This window comes from Tetrao urogallus (assembly GCF_951394365.1).
Source record: "Tetrao urogallus genome assembly, chromosome: 12".
Taxonomy (NCBI): domain Eukaryota; kingdom Metazoa; phylum Chordata; class Aves; order Galliformes; family Phasianidae; genus Tetrao; species Tetrao urogallus.
This window is the reverse complement of record NC_136825.1, coordinates 3,665,186-3,684,036: the sequence shown is the minus strand read 5'-3', so window position 1 is coordinate 3,684,036 and position 18,851 is coordinate 3,665,186. Positions and strand designations below refer to the sequence as shown.

General features: G+C 36.3%; 1 protein-coding gene across 1 annotated transcript in view; it reads left to right on the top strand.

The window, feature by feature from the left end:
* The window catches only part of CDH13 (cadherin 13), a gene marked incomplete at both ends in the record, with an annotated part of 413,730 nt that overhangs the window by 281,115 nt on the left and 113,764 nt on the right, over window positions 1-18,851 (top strand). Inside the window, one exon of the mRNA XM_079541296.1 lies at window positions 15,706-15,884. Coding sequence (XP_079397422.1) covers window positions 15,706-15,884 — 179 coding nt within the window. The remainder of the gene's footprint in view (window positions 1-15,705; window positions 15,885-18,851) is intronic.

The window sequence follows — 18,851 nt, the reverse complement described above, 5'->3', positions numbered from 1 at the left end:
GTGCAAGGAATGTTTGAATGGTGTAAGCAGGTACCACAGAAGTAGTATACCACAAGAGGAACCAATGGGACACCTACTTGCTTGGAGACAACTTCCTGTTCTTTTTACTGGGAGGATTCAAGAACACGTGTTGCATCTTCTCTGTGCTCATTTCCTCAAAGGCTGTTAGTATTAGCTAGGTACAGCTGAGAATCTTTCTGTTTCTTCTGTGCTGTTTGGAAAAAAAGTCGAATCAGCCTTTTTAGATGATATGTTCGATTAAGGCTCAGAATGAGTCTCATTTCTCATACATATTTCTTACATAGCAGTTTGTATTACATTTACAGAAGAATACATCGTTTTACAGTTTCGTAATTAAAACACAACGGAACATCATTGATCTGAACAAGAAAAGCATAGAGAAAAAGAAGCATTGCTTATGGTTTGAAGCAGAAGATGAGAATAAAGCACAATCTATACTGTGGGGCTGCCACATTTCTGGTGAGTCTCAGGCTTCATAAGTAACACTGCCTATTGATCACTGCAGCCTGCTCTAGAAGAGAGGAAATAAGGGAAGAAACATCTGGGTGGCAAAAGTAGTATATTGCAAATACCTTTAAAAGAAATGTACGATTTGTTTTTTCTCTCGTTTCTGCAAGTTATTTTAAGAAGTCTTTTCAAGCTTGTGCAATTGTGAGATAAACACTGGAACATATTGGAAAGTATTCTGCTCATTGCCCCATTTTTTTCAAGGAGCTGGATCTGAAGTCATATCCTCACTTCTGAAAAAAAGTTATATACATAGCAGGAGAAGCATCACTATCTTGGAAGTATTTATGTGGATGGTACTTGAAAACCAACTTGCTTTCTAACTCAGATTTAAATGTAGGAACTTAAAATTGCTTGGTTATTTAATATTTGAAAGCAGTTGAAACCTGTCAGTAGAGGTTTCAGTATATCCAGGGGCAGGAAAGGTGCTGACAGTTTTATTACCTGTTAGTCCTGTGCTGATGTATTTTAAGAGGTCTGGTTTTCGTTCTTATAACTCTGGCCTGCACAGTCTGCATAAGTTGTACATAACAAAATGAACATTTTTCATATTCTGCAACTCTCCAGTGCATTAAGAGACCATTGAGCAGTATGACTGCATGTTCTTTGGACTGATCGCCATCAACAGCTTTTCATTCCTTTGCACTCTTTTTTTTACATGATGAAATAGCCTCTAAAAATTATGCGATAATAAAAAAAATTCTGGTTTCAGAATCAACAGCAATATTGCTTTGTAGGTTGTCTGTTTTAGTTTCCCTGCTAATAATCTTTCATCTGAACACGTTCACGTAGTACCCTTCATCTCCTTCTAATGAAGGAAGTCTTGGGCATAGGTCAAAGAGCACTTCTTGCTGCTAGATTAGCACTGAATTGTATTATTGTATTTGCTTCCCTTGCAGTCTTTCTGTAAAAGTAGGCAACAGCTGCAGCATTGCCAAATCAAAGTTTTTTCCCATCTCCTCACCATCCTTTCTTCTGTTGTTGCCATCTCAAGAATTCTTGATGGGCTTAGAGATCACTTGCTTCTACCATAACTCTAGGAGAATGATGATTGCTCCATTAAGCATAAGCTCCTTAGAAAGTGGATGGACTTATAAATGTAGACTTTGAAAGATACACCAAAACTGTCTGAGTATGCAAAAGGAACATTCTTTGCATCTACTGTTACAACATCCACAGTTTTTCCCTGATCTCCTGTAAAACATGTCAGCTGTTTCATCTGTTTTGACTTCTTTTTCATGAAAGTGAACACCATTTCACCCTTTGAACAGTCTCATTGTTGGGAAGTAGATTGTATCTAATGTGGGTGAGGGAGGGACGAGCAAGCAAGTTCTAAATTCTCTTCCAGGTCCAGGTGTGATACTGTGCTCCCCTGTGAATTGTCTAAGCAAAACACCACAACACTGGAAACATCTACAGCTGCAGTGAGAGGGGTAATAGTTTTTGTTAGCAGCACAAGTTAGAGAAGTAGTTGCATGGGTTGCGTTTCAGATATACTGCTGCTCAGGATGAAGTTGATTGATCACCGTTGTCTTCTATTTCATTCAAAGAGCTTTTGTTTGTTCCATTAAGGACAAGAAAAATAGAGGTTGCAAGTGACTTAATTTTTTGTTTTGTTTTAAAAAAAGTTCTTAATCTCTGAGTATAGAATAATTTTTTTTGTGGCTTTAGGGAATTCACTTATCAGGAAAACATTCCAAAGTATCAAAAAAGAAAGTTAGATATGGAGGAGATCGTGCAGATGAAGCTGTTTTGCCATGAAAGGAGATGGAATCTGTTATCTTCTGTTCAGGGATTGTCTGTGTGCCTCCATGAAGCAAACTGGGGAAATCATGTGTTTTTTTCTCACTTTTTAAATTCTATTGTCTTCTGCAATTGCTTTTCTATTACTATGGTTAGGAACTGAAACATTAAGTGGAAATTTTAGTTATGACATTTTCTAAGGTGCCTTTGAACAGAGAAGTCAATATCTTATTGTATATAACTGTGTGTGTATATATACATCAATATCTCATAGCTATATGTGTCTGATTGCCTTACTTGTAAGTTTTTGTATATGTATTTTTGTGGATGTATTTTACTTTTTTGTATATTATTTTTAAACATTCTGACTGAACGAACCCTGTAAAAAGAGAATGTGACCATTTTCGTGAAGTAGAATTGCTAAGTGTTGCTTTTTGGAATAATGGATATATTTATTTGTTGCAACGTCACACTTCAATTTCCAGTGATTTCAGTGCAAGTATTTTCAGAGCAGTAGAAATGATGATCCATTCCTTCTGTGTAATAATTGCTGTGCATTCCCTTAGTGTGTTGCTTTTCATTAATTCTGATTACTTTTGGTGCACTCAGCAAATCAGGAACAATATGAACGCTATATTTTCACTCATTACTTTCAAATATCATGTTTTCTTTAATCAGCATAGCTGGCTGATTAGGTAAGAGTCCAGGTTTTAAATAAACTTGCAGTAGCCTAATGTTAAGATAATATTGTGATATATATACATATAGATATGAGTTTTTAAAAAATCAAAATATGGAAGTCCTGAATTTTGCAGGTATTTGATGGATTCAGTAGCTTTCTATCTTCAGGCTCACTGGTGCAAAATTGTATCAGTAGGTGAAAATGTCAATGGAGGAAATACATGCAGTACTGGTAGCCTACGTGAAATTAATTTGAGATTCCAGTCTTATTCCTAAAACTTGTATTAGAAAGAAAAAGTGATTTCTAATTGATACTGAGCACAGTAGGTAAGGATTTGTGTATGCTACAGGTGATGTCTTTACTCCAACCTGTCCAAGGAGTTTGGGCATGGAGCAAAAGAAGCATGAAAGGAAAGCTTGCAGTGTTACCTTCAAACCCCCAAATTTTTTTCACTTTTACTAGACGAGTTATATTTTCTATAATTGTCAATAGAGTACTAAATAAGTGCCTGAAAACTCATGTATAGAAACATGGCAAAACAGAAAAAAAAAAAAAAAAGCATACTGCAATTTGTAGGAAGAATGAACACTGGGGTAAATGGGTACATTTTCCTGTAGGACAGTGGGAGATTATTGGATCAAATGTCTTAGAGACACATGAGAAGCAAGACACTGAGGGAGGACGTTGGTGATAGCAGAGTTAAGAAATGGTGCTAAGCTTCTTATTTTGAGAGTAATCTTTTTTGTATTATTTGAATCAAGCCAAATCCATGTGGATAACTCAGCAGGTGAAACTGCCAATGAAAAGAACGTGAGTTTGAAAATCATTTGCACTGCGACAAACTAAAAGTAATTTCATTTTACTCTATTTGTTCATGACTTCCCCAGATCTATAAATCTATTATGTGTTTTATACAAAGTATATGTCTCTCTGTAAAACAGAAAATTATCTACATTACATATTTAAATAGCATTTTTCAAAATGAAATCATGTCAACGAAACACACAGCCAGTTGTAATTGTACCTATAATGCAATTTATCTATTTGCTTCAGAGGAGTACATCTAAATTCCAGTTTTAAGAATGTATGTACTGTCAGTTCTTAAAGCATTCATTTGCCTTTATGAGCCTGTAATGTTCCTGTGCTATTATTCACAGCGTTGTTGCTGATATCAGTAAGTCAGAACTGACAAGAAATTACCACATATCCCATATCCCAGTGTCACCACGTGCAGCATTAAGGAGAGATGAAATGAAAGTACTTTGTAAAGTTTGCCTGTAAAATTGAAAGACATCATTTATCTGTTCTCACATAAACACCTTATAAATGACTAACAAGTTATGAAGAAATGTTTCATAAATGTTTAATTGAGGGTCACTAGGTTGATTTTTAATTAAGGCTTATAAACATCTGTGGTGTGCTTAATTTATGATGTAATAATCTAATTTGGAAATAGCTACTTAGATCTCACTGCTTTAGAAGCATGCATGTGATCAGAGAACGAAAAATGTTCGTAACTAATACTTTCCTTTCAAACCCTGATGAAGGAAAGCCTTCATGATATCCAATATAGAAGTGCTGGAGGTGTTCTGATTTCATGCCCTGATCTTGGTGTGTTAGTGAACAAAGCACTACTTTAAAAAGATCTTAGAAACAAACCATACCAGTACATTCAGTTACATGAAGTCATCCACGATGTAACTTCCTGCGTGCACACAGGAGTGTTATTGTTTGAAGAAATATCTATATCAGGCACTATATTCACTCACACTGTAGATTTCATAACTGATATAAAACAGAACATTTATCAACTCTGTCTTCTGCAAGCCAATGTGATAAAGTCCCTCTGAAAGTAATCAGGTTGTTCTGCAAGTGAGATGCAACAGCGAGGTACTGTGAATCACTACTAGAGAAAACCTTCAGTGATACTTTTCTGCACCCTCTGCTTGTTGTTAATTTTATGAATGAGCTGATTTATGGACAGAGTAAGAGCAGGCAATGGCCTGCTATTAGCCAGGAAAATCTGAAGAATTCAGATAATGTATAAAGGAAACAAATGTGTCTGATATCTTTAGAGCTTGGCATGTTAGAGAGCATTATGTTCTTAACACTCCACTAACAGTGGGATACTGACACCTGCATTTCTGTGCTTTTTACATATTGTACAACCATATTGTCACCAGAATTTTTGGTTTAAAAGTCTGTGGTTGCCATGAGTAGACATGATTTTTTTATTTTTATTTTTTTTTTTACAAAACTTAATTAGTATTCCATATCTAACAGTGCAACTGGGTAACTTTTATATAAGATGATGGCTCCTAATTCCTTTAGCAAAACATGCAGTTTAACTGTGTTGCACTGTCGACACAGTGCAAAGAAGGTAACTGTCAGATCTGGTTGTTATAGAAAGTACACTATGCATAACAAGGCTGCTGGGATTAGTATCAATAGATTATTTCATAAACAGCAAGCAAGTGAATGAAATTGCAAACTGCTCTCTCTCTAATGTAGTACATTGAAATAAAATGCTAGCATGGAATTCCCTGAACAGAAAAGTTTGCATCTAATGCATGCTACTGATAGTGTTTGTGAGGGTTGGTATCTTCTGAAACCATTCCACAGACTGTGCAGTAGGACTCCATTCTAAAGCATAAAAGAAAATGTTGGGGAAAAAAGAAATTTTTGTATTTGTACAAATGGTATTTACAGATGAATTGTAAATGTGATTGTATACTGCTATTAACTGTTCTAGCAATGGAAACTGGGGGTTAAATCAATGGGGATCCTGGGAGAGGATGAATTCTGTTTATTTCCATCTCTCAGTTGCTTGTCCAGTTAATTGTAATAGGGAAAGAAGATGAGTGAAGTGTAGGCACTTATCTGTGATGTTTCCTACCACTATTTGCTGCCTTTTGTCTGCGTAAATCATTTCAACAGAAATCAGGTGCTTGTTTTGGGACAAAACAATCTGTCATTTGGTCATAGAACACTGTGGCCATTGCTGACTGCCTTAAGATCGGAAAGCGGTGTATAAGTCTGCCTTCTGGTTGTTTAGGATTCAAGCAGGTCTCTATAGGGAAAAATACTGTCAGTGTAGGCACCCACATACAATTACAGCTTCATCTAATTGCATTGCAAACTTCTTTCCTTGGAGCCTAAGAGAATACGTTTGTGCATTCATGCAACTATATTTGAACAAGCCTTAATGGTGTACTGTGTTTTCCCAGAGCTGCACCAACTCTGTCGTCTCTATCTGTCATATTGCTGGCAGTGATATATAGTGAGTTGTTCGGTGCTTAATTATTAATTTTACATTAAGGAGTTCCACAGTCAATATTTAGATGTTTTATGACATACGGAGCCTTTTCCATACCCATATTTTCTCTGTAGGGACATAATGTAGCCCTTCCAATACTAAATCAATTACATGCAAAGTTAAAATAACTTGATTTGTTACTTGAGGTCCTTTCCTCAACACAGTACATCAATTTTAAGGGAGTAAGAACAGTGATATCATGGCCTGCTGTTAATTCTTGCAGACCTCTGCATTTTGAGGGCCAAATATCAGTGCAGACTGCAATGCCATCCAGCATAATGCTGGAGCATGGTTTCTAATATACTTCATACAAGTGTGTTTTCCTTTCTTACATATGTAGTCACAGAGTGGGATAGACAAGGTTTTATTGGGTATGTGATGCTAGGAGAAAAGAACAGAAGAATCATTCAACTCTGTCTCTTTCTGTATCTGTATCGATAGTCAATATCAATAGGACTGGTATCATTTTAAGGACAGGGCAGCTTGATACCTTTAATGAGGTTAGATTCCTCTACAAATTAGTCATTACTTATAAAAATTCTTCATCTCATCTTTCTTAAATATTCTGCTTAGAATGGAATGAATTCCATCCCAGTTTATAAATCCCTCTCCACTGACTATTAGAAAGCATAAAGTAAGTACCTACCCCTAAAATGTCTGTAAATAAGTGAAATGAATTGCACTAAGCCCAATTTTGGTGTGCTTAGGGACTTCTTTGCTTAATTAAAGACCTCTGCTGAAAACATATGTCTCACATCAAATCCTATTCTTGTTACAAATATACTTAGATTTGTGAAATGTTCCTGCATTTCATAGCCTCACTTAATATGAATCATTAGTGATACTGGCCTGGGTGAAATCAACAGATATTCTGGCCCACTCAAAAATCACTTCCAATCAAGGAAAACTGATCTTCCCCAAGAGATTTTATTAAAATGTAATATTGTTACATTTTAATCAGGAAGAATACCAGAATATCTTACTTAGCCATAGAAGAATAGTCTAAATTTGTTTCTGAAAGTAATGATATGTTTTTGATTAAAGGCAGGGGAGTATAATTGCTGTCTTTCTCATAAGACAGTTTGAAGGAGCTAGTAAATTCCTTTACAAATGTACCAAATGAACCAAGTGTACCAAATGTACCAAGAAAGAATGAGATCCATCTACAAGTTGTTGCCCTGATTAAAGGACTATTGATATCTGAAATTATTCAATTCTTAAAAAAATCTCCTTTGTTGTTTTTCTTGAACAAGGCTTAATGCAAAGTGTGTACAGCAAGTAGCTTGGGTTTCTTATTCCATGTGCCACACAAACTGTATTTTTACAGCATTTTAAAAAACGGATGCTGTCAGTGTATTGCGTTGTTTTCTTTCACTTTGAAATAATGTGTTGATAGAATGAAAAAAAAAAATCATTGCCTTTTTAAAGTGTTATTAGATTTTAATCTACTAGTGTCTTAAAACCTACATTTGCCCTGTTTGTTATGAGGGAGTTGCACTAGATGGCCTTTAAAGGTCCCTTCTGACTCCAAGGATTCTGTGATTCCACGCTTCTTTGTCCATGATTTACAGCCCATGTCGGTGGATCTCTTTGCACACATTGCTGCTTTCTTCTCTCCACAAGTGCAGCCAAATTTCCCTTCCAAAGGACCCTGCTTTGGAGAAAGATTGATGGGCAGCTTGGGCTGCAATATGTAAGGATATTTAGCAGGGTTGAAGAACTAGGGAGTGCTGCTAGTTCTCCAAATTCAAAGGCTTTCTTAGCATGGAGGATAGCTGAATGTGGACAAGGTTCTCAGCAGTTAAGTTTTGTTTAGTAAGGGCTAAGAGAAGAATCTATAGTGGTTGACATCATTGTGAAAATTCAAAATGCTAATTAGACAGGACTGAATAGAGAAGTGTAAAAATGGCCTTGAACTGAATGATGGCTTCTTCTTTTCCAGAAGTTCAGAACACAAATAATTGTCAGTTATTTTTTTTACTAAACTAACCCTCTGAAATATCTATTTTCGTTTCTTCATTCATCTTGATTAAGAATTCTGCCCTGCTTATAGATTAGGAGAAACTGGATATTAGCTTCTCTTCTAGAAGGAAAGTTCAGTGATTAATTTAATATTGCCTGTTTTATTTTGTCTTGAAGTTTGCTGGAAGAAGCACTCTAGTACATTCAAAAGATAATTTCTCACGGGTATTTCTGGATATGAAATTTTCATCAAGCTTTATGTGTTATTAGTATTACAATTGTCGTCCATTAGCAATTTGAGCTGCTTTGTCCAGAACTGTGCCACCCGGATAAACATGGAGGAGTAGAAGGATGGGAAACTAATAAGGAAGAGTCAGAGAAAAGCTAGAAGAAAACATTGAATTATAAAGCAGAAATAAGCTAAAGCCTTCTAGAATATACACATATTTTAGTAAGCTCTCTGTATAGCTATTCTCGACTATAAAGTTTGCATCTGCATTTAAACAGCTGAAATCAAATTTGAATGATTGCAAGCAATTCCAATTTCACATGGAAGAGGGAAACCAGCATAGTGAATCATGAGTTATGAGCAACTCTGACAAAGTATTTCAGCTGTCAAACAGTTCAGATCAAAGGCCTGAGTAAATTCAAAGGTCACTCTAGGCAGGAGCTGTCAGGTTTTGGACATTTTACCTATGAAAGTTTTATAAGAGTCGGGGGAAAGAGCTAAGCATCCTCCATCTCCACTCCTGTAGTGACAGGCTACAGTGTAGCTGGCTATTTTAGGCTATTTTAGGATTTGAGCTAGCTTTCTGGCAGCTGTTTGCCAAATGCATTCATCATGATGATAAGTCACGTAGGGACTGTGGAAATTTTTTCAATTGAGGTTTTCAGGCGAAAGAAACCAGTATTCTTTATCTTTTCAAGAATGGTCCTGCATTGTTTTTAGGGAGCTGAATTCCATGGTATTTTAATGTATCATATGGTCTTTATTTCTGATTTTCTGACTGGCATCTTATGCTAGCTGAGCTCCAGAGTGAATGCAGCTCCTCTGTGTTTTCTCTGAATGTGTCTAGGGCTGAAATCCTCTCTGAGTGCTGGATAGCTATTCTTTTGCACATAAGTCATTGTTCTGTCATATTCACCTGCTGTGTGATGTTCAGTGCGCGTCATCTTTTACACTAAACCTTTCACTTCAAGAGAATGTGTTATATTGCTTTATGAGTTATGTTATCTGACTTGTAAGATTACGTTATGAATTGGCAGTTAGAATATTAGATCAGTGGGACTGTTTATAGCTTATGGTCATGATCCAGAAGGTAATTCATGCCTTTTCTTAATAGACTTTACTGGTCAAAAGAGATGCAAACGTGGGAGTGCTACATTTTTGCTGCTGTTACAGAATTTAGGCAGAATCCTATTTGGAAAAATATATCTGGCTTAGCAAATGGTATCATCCATGTCACATCACTTGAACTAATGCAAATTCACTTACTGGCATTTCAAATATATCATTATCTTGCCTGGAGTTGCAGATACCTGAAAGCTCTTAACATCGTTGTCAGTCACATGACTCTGTACCCTATGGGCTATCTAGAGACAACACTGGATATTACCCATTCTCAAAAAGTCCCCAACAGTACTGAGTAATTTCTTCTACCTAAACAGCTATATTATTCATGAGAAAAATTTTGCTAGTATTGCTAATGATCATCCTGCCCGTACATCTTCGCTATTTTGTTACATTCAACAGAGAATCTCCCGTTATTTCTTTCTCAATTTACATGCTTTCTGGCCACATTAGCTCTCTATGGATAGCAGCCATTCTTCACAATTCTTCACCTCTATTTAACATCTCTGAAGTTTCTTTTCTGTATGAACAGCAATTTGTTACTTGTTCCACATCTGAGATTTAACAAGTCCATCTCTCCACTACTGCTGACTGTGCAACATGTTGGAATGCACGGTGTGCTGATCAGTGATGCCATCTAAACTCCAGCTTAGATAGTAAATTCATCCAGCGTTTGCCAGGCATCTATGTAGATGCTGTGAAAAAGTCCCGTGGAGCAGGAACTTATTGCCCCATGCAAATTTAAGATATGCTAAAAGACTAAAGTCATTAATTCTTACTAAATGTCTTCTCTATTGAGAAAAGCCTTCCATTTTTTAATAACATGTGTAAGCTAATAACTGTGGTTGCAATTCAAATGCACTTGATTGGAGACATAATGGGCCTTTCTTCTTATATTTGTTTTGCTTCCCTGGGGCTTGTTGTCTTTAAAGTACAAAATGACAGTCAAACATAATTACTTATGATAGGTGTAGGAGTCAGGAGGCTTTTTTTCCTTTGTTTCACATTTGGAAAGTTGTTGGGTTTATTTCTACAGCAATAGGTGTAAAGTGCTTTAGAGATGCTAAGAACCCTCTCATTTTCTTCCTTTTTCTTTTCATTTCTTATTTTCTGATCTCCTTCTTGGGTTAAAATAGCTTTATTTCTTAAGGCTATATTGTTGTGCAACTGATTGTTTTTGATTTACAGAGGCACATCTGAACTTTTTAAGAAGTATTTAGCATTCAGCAAACTGATCGTGTTAATTATGAACTCAGACATTTTTTGTAGTATGCATAAGACACAAAACCAATGTAACTCAATAGTCTGAAGATTTTTAGCACAGTAACTCTGATAAAACCTTTCAGTCCTTAAATTGGATAATGTTTTAAGGTTAATATTGACAGTCATCTTCAAAGATGGTTGTCCACATATTCCAGGCCTTTTTGTAAATTCTTCATTTTTAGTAACAGTAAATTACACTTAAATACAGTGAGAGAAATAACCAGAAGACGTTCATCCGAACAGTGTGAAAAAGTTACAAGTCCCTGCGTTTTGCCAGATAAGACCTTTGAAAGTAACTCCTCAGTAGATGTTCAGTAAGTCATGTTGGAAAACAGAAGTAAAAATGACTGTATTGCTGTGTAACCCCCCACAAAAACCATAGCTCTGAGTACGACGTGCATTGGTGTAGCACTCAATTATAAATGACAAAACCTGCTCTTCATCAGCTGAGTGGGAATAGATGTAGTTGCCCACTGTGTAAAAGCCGCTAAAGGAATTGGGCACAAAGTCCTCAGCCAGCCTGGCAGCTGAACACAAAAAAAAATTATTAAAATAATTTAAAAAAAAAAAATGGTTGGGCATTTTTAGAAGCAGTTTCATCAATTTACTGAACTGCTCCCAGTGTTCTCTTGGCATCTTAACAGTCAAGAAAGAAAATAAAAGAGTGGGGTGGTGGAGGGACAGGAAAAGAAAAAGAAAGGTTAAGCAGTAAAACAACAACTTTTTCAAGAAACCATCTGCTCCAATCACCACAGAATTGTGCAAGCATTTTGCTTTACGTCTTAATGCCTAAGGGGAGGTTTTTGCCAATACTTCCAAGCCAACTTACAGGCCGAACGTGCAATCAACAGATTGATAGCTGCAGTATTTGAAACAGTGAGTTGTCTAGTGGAATATGTGCTGGATCGATGAGGAACACAGAGGTGCAAACAGAGGGCTTGAGAGATTATGGTAATAGTTAAACTGCCCAGAGGGTGTGACAAATAAAGCATGAATATTGAAACGCCATGGAATAACTGTACCTTTTCTGGGAGATACTGCCTCAGTGAATATCTGCACATCATCAGCAGAACTCAAAAGTTGCTGATTTTGCAGACATTTGTTCCTCAGCTTGATAAGTTAATATATATTGTTTAACATGATAATGTAGCAAGCTGTTGTTTTGTGGTTTGAAAGCCAGCTGCGTTTGATTGATGCCAGGAATGGAAGTATTTATAAAATGACACTGAATTAGAAGTAGTCAGTTTATGGGTCTGGGGAAATGAATCTTTTATGAAGAATAAAACTTTATGATGAAGAAGTAATACTGAGGAAGCATGCATCTTGATTTAAACACTTTTGGACCGGATATATGTTGCAGAGCCTTTTAAAATAAAAGTTAGTGCAGCTGCATTTTAAGGGATCAGATCTCTTAACGTAGTCTTTGTGGTGGCCCATCCTAAAACGTATGGTCAAGTGCATTCTCCATGAATGCCCTAACAGAGATAGCCAAGTTCCTACCTGGAAATACTGTTGTCAGACTTCTCCACAAGGTCCTTGAAATATGCTTTAATTCCTAATTTAAAGCTGCTGTGATTTTATTTTTTTTTTAGCTGCCAAACCATTCTAATGTTTGCATATGAGCGAGATTTGTTCTGATGTAATAAAGTATGTAGTGCTGTGCTTTGAAATAAATGGACAGCAGTGAATTCCAGTTATTTTGCAACATGCTTATGAGAACAAGGCTGCAAGAGAGCTGTGTCCGAGTACAGGCCATTCTCAGCACGGCTGTAGAAGCAGAGTACCATTTGTCAGCTCAGTGCAAGGTTTCCTTGCTGTTCTTAGCAGCGCTATTTGACTTTGGTTATTGGAGTGATGAAGGCATGTAAGTGATGTTTAAAGAGTAGTAATTTTTTTGTGCTGATGTTCATGAACCAAAAACAGATACAATCTTATACAGACTGTAATAATATATAATGACATCTAACAAGGAGTTTTATATGCATTTTTACATCTGTTATGTGAATTTGTGAGAATAGAATAACTTTTACTTAAGCACATCTGCCACCTTGATGGTTAGCTAGATACTAACATTTCTGAACCTTAGAGGCAAGATAGACACAAATGGAACTAATTATCTACTTCCCTACTGGGACTAGCACGCCTATGCAAAGTGATGTAAAAGCCAAATTTTTTGAGTTTCTGAATTTATTTTTTATCTCTCTGCAGCAAAGGAATGGCTACACAGAATAAAAGAATGTCCAGTGAATAGAAAGGTTAAAGAACTTAAGTTGGCAAATCAGAATTGTATTCAGCCACTGTATCAAGCCAGTTTCATGCCAGAGTAACAAGAGATTTGTGGATTTACATCAGATTTTAAAATCTGTATCTGCAGTCTTATCGTTAGAAATATTTCTGTACAACTGACTAGAACAACTGTGTAAATTAGATTTCCATCTGAATGTGTGGTTTTGATCACATTCTAAATCTCTGCTGAATATCTCATACAATAGATTAATAATAGTACGAATTTGCATTTATTTAAACTATCATCCAATGTACTTGAAGAGCGTAGCATCCCATTAAATTGTGCTTCTTGAGAAGCCATACCAAATATCATTGAATTTCACTTACATTTGAGCGCTCTTTTATATCCCTTGAAGATTTGCCTGTCTTATTTATTTCAGTGAGGTCTTGTGACCCAGGAGACTTTTGTGAAAAAGGCTATCTAACATGAAAATAAACAATTGTCTTCAAATGCAATAAACACATTTTAAAAAAAAAAAACAAAACATCCATGTGTCAGAAGTTCCCAATGCTTGTAAAAAGAGATGAATGCTCTTCCCTTCAAAATAGAAAGATGTTACTTTTTTCTTCTTTTGAAGAAGTCTCAAACAAAGTAGTTGAAAATATCAGGGCGAGAATCATCTTGTAATATTGGAAAACATGGCATGGCATCCAGTGGCAAGCTTCTTTTTGAGCCGTCTGACCTTTAATCACTGGTGAATAAAACCAACATGCTGTCAGATCTGTTCTATTTCTCTAGGGGGTAGCTCTGCCTGACGTAGCAATGAAGCAAAACCTTTGAGAGCTTATACTCAAGGTCATTACAAGACCTCAAAGATGTACACACCAAAAAAAGCAAAGAAGAAACGTATCTGAGCATGACAGTTGTGTTTAACACTGAGTGAGGAAATTGTTTTAGTTTACGTATTGTTTGGGGATAGGTTTTTTTTGCATCTTTACCACTGTATTTCATTACATTTGATTTTAAGTAAGCTCTGCTGAAAGACCTTCACAAAGAATAGAAACTCACTGCTTATCAACATAAAAGAATAGTATTTCTGTTCTGCAGGCAATGTAATGACATAGGCCTTGTCTGTACTAGAAAGTTTTAATCCAGTGTTGTTATTTTGGCACAAAAGACTGTGGATACTGTGGATAGCTCAAATAGCATTATATATTCAATATGAAATGAAAATGTTGTATTTCAAATTGTTTTCATTGTGATATTTTTAAGATATAATTCTCTACTGAAAGTCAGCGGGGAAAAGCAAGTTGGCTAATACAGAAGACTTGAACTCTAACAATGAATTATAATTTGACATTGCGGTTCACGTGTTAAATGATACGTTTTCAGTGCTAAGCTACTTAAATGAGAATTGAATAGTTGGTGGAATTTGATTAAATTTTTTTGGTTGAGATTTTTAGGCAAAAGAGTGAATGCTTCCTTACCTTTCCTATCTGTATATGGTTTACTAGTGTCTTTTGCATTAATTTGTTGCTTTTCTTCATTCACTGCTGAAACTAGTTCGCTGATTTCATCGTGACTTTTTTGTTCATTAGGATTTTATCCTTTGTTCAGGCCAATACTGCCTGAAAGAAACACTTCAGTTTTGGTGTGATTATATGTTCCTTCTAGTTAGATATAAAAATGAACATAAAACCTGTTGTGTTTATACCTATAGATTGACTGATTAAAAAATTATAATGGTCTAGGGGTGAATATTGCAGGGTTCAGCCCTGCTGTCTAATTACTTCCTTTCTTTGCTTCCCACAACACAAAGCAAATAAAAGAAGCTTGAATAAAACTCTGTCACCTCTGGTGTGCCTGTGCAGGAGAGAGGATAAGATTTGATCTTGCGATGTGGGAGTATGTACTCCATTAGTTAACAACAATATTGGCAGCTTCTCAGTTGTCTCTGTATTAACCATGTGTTGTAGGAGAATGGTGTTTTTTTTTTTCCCTCTTTAAATCATTTAAGGTTCTGTGCAATCAGTGGCATTAACCCTGTTGCTCTCTATGGCAGAACTGCACGCTATAGGATTTTCGTAATAAAAACTTCAGCACTCTAAAGATGGCCGAGCAAGAGAGTGTTCAGAGTGATCAGAAAGCCCAGGAGTTATGTTCAAGTTAGAATTCTCTGAGCTTTAGTCATGATAAAATTTGTCGTATTGGCAGAAGCCTTAAAAACGTCCAACCAATTTCGAGACAGTGCAAAACTGCACAAACTGCAAATAGAAACCTTTCTGTTATTTCAGCATTGCACCTTCACCAGGAGATCCTGTAGACTTTTTACCCGAAGAATTTAAAGCATGGAGGATCCTTTAGTGATGTTTCTTATGTGGGCAGCAACAAAGTACTCAAATACGGGGTATTTAAGTGAGTCATTTGTTTGCTGCAGACCAGGAAGATTACTTTTTGTTGTTAGCTCAGCAGCAAGTAAAAATAGGATGAATGGAATTACAAAGTATCACATGAAACTACTTCCTGGCCCTGATGAGATAGTTGTTATGTACTCGTCTGGTTTTTGTGTTTGAAAGTAGCATAATAAATGTGCTTCCTAACTGCATTCTGTTGTCTGTCCACCTTTCCCTTAGGAACAACTGTGATGCGGATGACAGCATTTGATGCTGATGATCCTAGCACAGACAACGCTCTTCTGCGGTACAACATCCTCAAACAGACACCTACCAAACCCTCCCCAAATATGTTCTACATTGACCCAGAAAAGGGAGATATTGTCACAGTGGTGTCACCTGTACTGCTGGATCGTGAGGTAAGTTTCTTATCGCAAGATGAAATCTTATTGTTTGTGCTCATAGCCTTTTGTGAACTGACAAAAAATTAAGAGTGCTGTGAGGAAGGGTGGAGGTTTGGATGCTCAACTGTGAGGAGTCTTTCACAGTGTTCTTTTTATTTCTTATTTTGGTGAAAGAAGTTATGTGCTGTGATCACTATTTATAAATCTAATGGTTCTTCAGTGCTGGACATTTAGTGTTGGCTGATGAAAACAAAGATCTGAAAAATAAAAGAAGGTCAAACTGGAGACAGCAATTATTTGACAACAGAAGAAATAAAAGGCTTAATTGTATGTATGGCTTGCTATGAGGTTGTTACAGTTTGTTGCTTTAAAGACTTTTCTATAAGTTTGTTTGTATTGAGAGGACTTAGTGGAATAATTAATGTAGTACTCCATACTTAGTATACCATGGATGTACCAAGAAAGGAATAATAAAGGGGCAGACAATCTGCACGTAGTTTTAAGATGAAACAGTGTAGTGCCAAAGTCCATGTTGATTACCCGTCATTAACGTTACAAGAGTGTGAACTGGTGGCAAAAAAATATAGGTGTAATCATTTCAGGTTAAGAGAATGAACTAGTAGTTATCAGAATGTATGAGAACAACAATGCAATTATGACCTGAATAGTTACTCTGTAAATCAGCAGTTCTCTTAATTATATAGGCCTGTGGGCTCTTAAGGTCCTGAAGGTGACCAGGAGTCTTGCAGTCTCCACCAAGGAAATTCAAAGACCTGAACTCTCTGTTCACCAACCTTGCTGCATTTTGAGTGGATGTGCAGATTTACAGAGCTTATCTTTTAAGTTGGTTAGGTACAGGACTATTGAATGCTCCCTGTATTCAGCATGCTATTTCTTATTTTAACTATATGAAAGTGATGCTCATATGTTTTAGGTGAGTAATTTTTGTGCAAGTTTTTCCAGAATTAGACTGTTCTTGGATAAAATAGACGTATATTATAGACACAAGTTACAGTAAAACTGAGCTCAAGGCCTGTAGATCTCTCTTCTAAGTTCAGAGGGATTTAATTTCTTTCATATTTGTGTGGCTGGCCACAGACCCACGCCAAAATTTAGTATGTAATCATCACCTCTTTGCCTCAAGTTTCCCTTCTTCATTTTTTTTTTTTCTGTTCAAAAGCTTCATTCTGTTTTCTAAAGTCACTTTAGGTATTTTTATTCCTAATGGATAACCATTCTCCAGATTAAACCAATTTACTCAAAATTAGAAAATCAATGGAAGGGAATGAATGTACCTGCTTTTTCTGGTATCTTCCAGAGGTTACTGGTGATTCATGAAATAATGATGCTGTCTCCATACAAGAAACCTGGCCTCAGTCAGACTGGTATTACGACTGAGTAGTAGATCCAGAAATCAAGATCTGAATTCTTTATGATTTTTAATAATAGTCAATTCAGTACTTTTACTTTGAAGGTGGCATGGCAAACTGCAATCTTGTTGAAAGCGGGAAGTAATTTAAATTGTTGCTGCAAATGCTGAATGGTTATTTTGAGCCAAAACATAGGGCTGTGTAACATTTTAACAGTAAAAACAAGTATTATCTGCTGTTGAAGCCCATTCCAATACTGTCTTGTCAAGTGAAAGCCTTCATAAGGAGTTTTCTGTTTCTCTCAAGATGTTGTGTTTTGTCCTGTCATCTTTCTGGGTTTGGCTTCTTCTCCCACTTCCTGCTTATGTATTTCATGTGTATGGACTGGTTGTCATGCATCCTTTATTGTAACCATCTGTGTGCAAAAATGTTCAACATTTTCAATCATAAAAAATAGTTCTGGGGACAAGTGGTCTAATGATCCCGTTCTGAACACTTCTGGGTACCAATATAAATATATATATAAACGATTTAGGTGTTTCACATGTATGTAGCTCATGAAATTGAATTAGTGTGAAAGCACTGTCTGCCTTGGATACAAAGATGGGAGTTGCATCTGAAAGAGAATATCTCTGTCTAGCTTCTGCTTAGAGATGAAGTATATGCATGTCACTACCATTGGAAAAAAAAAATGATTTGCAGGGTGCTAGAAAGCTGATTTGCCACTCCTCTGTAGAATATCAGCTGGTATTACTGCCTTGTTATATTTCCTCTGCTGAACCTTTGTAGTACGTGAAGGCTGTATATCAGAACCTTCTGTGAAGTGCATCGTAGAAAGATGGGAAAAAGAAATGGTCACTTCTCTGAAAACCTTGTCAGTAGGTATAATAACAGGGGACAAAAATTGTAGACAGAGGAATTAAATGATAGATCAGCAAAGCTCCCATGAAACAGAATTAGTGAACCATGGGGATGAACAGTTTTTGCCTATTCTCTTCAGCTCCTAATCTTCTTTTGTCAGCATGTCAGCAAATAATGTGTTATAGTATATGTGGATAGAAAGCAGCAAGTTGTTCATTGAAGTTTTCCATTAACTCCTTGGAAAAATGAATGAATGTGGACAACACAGCTGGTCCTTTTTGATGACTGTGATTGTGGTCAGCTGTGCAGTCAGGTAACTCGGTGTAGCTCCTGAAGGTGCACATGGATTTTATGCAGGGAGATTTCTGCTGGACAATTCCACTCCTCCAGAAACTAGGGTGGGGGAGGGGAAGTTCTGTTACTGTAATGAATCATTATAGTAGCAGTTCAAACAGCAACTTCTAGATTTTACTTAAACTCCAATTTGGGTCAGTTGCTTGTGATTTTTCCATCTTTTGTTAGCTGTATTTATTTTGTTTGAATCATAAAAGCTAGTACCAGTCAAAAGGGGATTATCTTCAGTTATTCCTACTAAGTATACTGTTTACAGTCATATTAGCCTTCAACTGAGATGAATTACAGTAGCAGTTTCTCAAGGATAAACACAGAGAAGAGAGAATGCTGTTGTGCACTAATTATGTGTATATGCACCAGCAGTTGGTATGAACTGTTAATAGTATGTTGAGATACT